Below are 2,291 nucleotides of genomic sequence, written 5' to 3'. Positions count from 1 at the left end.
TTTGTGAGTATTTTGTGAGTATTTTGTAAGTATTTTGTGAGTGTTTTGTAAGTATTTTGTGAGTATTTTGTAAGTATTTTGTATTTTGTAAGTATTTTGTGAGTATTTTGTGAGTATTTTGTAAGTATTTTGTGAGTATTTTGTAAGTATTTTGTGAGTATTTTGTAAGTATGTTGTGAGTATTTTGTGAGTATTTTGTGAGTATTTCCTTGGTGTGTGACTGCTGGTGACTGTCTCACAGAGACTCAGTCCTGTCTCTTAAAAACTGATCCGAGACAAGTTTTGTCTCCAGCTGGTCTCAGTTCAGTTTCAGTAGTGGGTTCAGACCTGGACCTGTGGTCCAGGTCTGAACCCACTCGGATGGTTCCATAAGTCCATCTTTGTCAGAACCGGTTTTGCTCAAACCACTAAAGATGCTTTAAATAACGTGAGACCAGAACCTCAACCAGACCCGATCAGAACCAGAACCAGAACCAGAAGCCTGCTGGTCTCATGAAACAGCTGATGAACTGCACCAACGCACACACCGACACACACACACGCGCGCACACGCTTACGGGCACGGAGCTCCTGATGTTCCTCCATGGTTCCTCCTTGTTGTGGAGAACAGACACACCAGACCCCCCCCCCCCCCCACACCCACCCACACACACACCCCACCCGCCCGGAGGGTGGTTGTGGCCCCCCCCCCCGGCCCCCCTACCTGTTTTGTAGAAGGCATCAGTTTCGGGGTCGCTGGGCGCCTCCTCGGCCGCCTCTGCGGGGTTCATCCCAGAATCCGGTTCCGTTCGATCCTCGGGACAAAGGACGGCGGGCACGCGCTCCTTCGTGCTCACGTGTCCCCCAGGCCCTCCATCAGCCCCCCGGGCCGCTTTGTTCGGTCCGCTGCCTCGTTCTGGGCCGGATCCGGTCCTGTCTATTGTTCCTGGTCCAGGCTCCCTCCCTGCCGTCCGCCCGGGTCTGAGTCCCCCCTCCTCCCCTGAACCTCCCCTCCCCTCCCCTCTCCGAGCTCCGGTCCAACCACACTGTTCGTGGTGTGCACGTTCAGAACCACACAAACACTCGGCGTTCATTGGTGGACTGCATGTCGCCCGCCGCCTCTCAGAATGACATCATCTCACGGAGACATCCTCGCATGCAGAGGCTTGTGCACGACTCTCAGCTACTACCACCGTCTCTGGAAAACACTGTTCTGAGTCAGTTAGCTGTGGCAGCCATCTTGAAGCAGCTCTGAAATGGTTGAGGAGTTCTTGTCTCGGTTTTGTTCACAGTGAGGGAAGACAGCAGCGTGAGATTGACAGACTGCTGCAGCGTCTGCAGTATTGTGGACTCTGTGCTGGTCCGTTGTGGTGAAGAGGGAGCTGAACTGTAGGACAAAGCTCTGTTTACTGGTCTTTATGTTCCGACCCTCACCTGTGGTCATGAACTCTGATAAGGATGCTCCCTGATGCCTCTCTATGGACGTGTTCTGGACATGTCAATCTGGGAGACATGTCCCCAGTGAAAACAGGACACTCCTGACAGACTCCGTCTCTCAGCTGCATTGGAAACACCTTGGAGTCCTCCAGAAGAGCTGAAAGTGGATGCTGTGGAGAGAGATGTCTGGACCTCCCTGCTCAAGATGCTGCCCCCAAGACCTGAGTCCAGAACAAGAAGATGGATGGATGATTGGTAAATGATGGATGGTATGATAGATGATGGGTGGATGGATGAAACAGATCAGCAGCAACATGAAACAGATCAGCAGCAACATGAAACAGATCAGCAGCAACATGACGTGATTTTTCACAGTGATTATTCTAGTTAGAGATTCATGAGTCTAACAGGCTCAGGGTAGAAGCTGTTCCTCAGTCTAGTGGTTCTACACTTAATGCTCCTCAACCTCCTTCCTGAGGGGAGTGGGGCAAAAAGTGTGTGTGCTGGGTGAGTGTGGTCCTTCATGATGCAGGTGGCCCTCTTCCTGCATCTGGAGGTGTAGATGTCTGTGATGGTGGGGAGACCGACTCCAACATCTTCTGTGCAGCCTTCACCACTCTCTGCAAAGCTTTTCTTTGTTGAGGTTCTCCTTAGGAGAGACAAGGATGGAGAAGATCAGAAATGAGATCATCAGAGGTACAGCACAGGTTGAACAACTGGGGGATAAAGTTGAAGAGGACACACTGAGATGGTTTGGACATGTCCAGAGGAGTGACAGTGGTTTGGACATGTCCAGAGGAGGGACAGTGGTTTGGACATGTTCAGAGGAGGGACAGTGGTTTGGACATGTTCAGAGGAGGGACAGTGGGTATATT

General features: G+C 51.3%; 1 protein-coding gene across 1 annotated transcript in view; it reads right to left on the bottom strand.

Annotated features, from left to right (window-relative positions):
* LOC119419439 (kalirin) overlaps positions 1 to 878 on the bottom strand; it is a gene marked incomplete at its 3' end in the record, with an annotated part of 42,395 nt that extends 41,517 nt beyond the window's left edge. The window contains 1 exon segment of the mRNA XM_037686741.1: positions 704 to 878. Coding sequence (XP_037542669.1) covers positions 704 to 770 — 67 coding nt within the window.
* Positions 879 to 2,291: the final 1,413 nt, after the last annotated feature.

Source organism: Nematolebias whitei, chromosome 13 (assembly GCF_014905685.2).
Source record: "Nematolebias whitei isolate Nwh7 chromosome 13, NemWhi1, whole genome shotgun sequence".
Classification (NCBI taxonomy): domain Eukaryota; kingdom Metazoa; phylum Chordata; class Actinopteri; order Cyprinodontiformes; family Rivulidae; genus Nematolebias; species Nematolebias whitei.
Note: the sequence above shows the minus strand (reverse complement) of the source record. Positions and strands in the feature narration are given on the sequence as shown.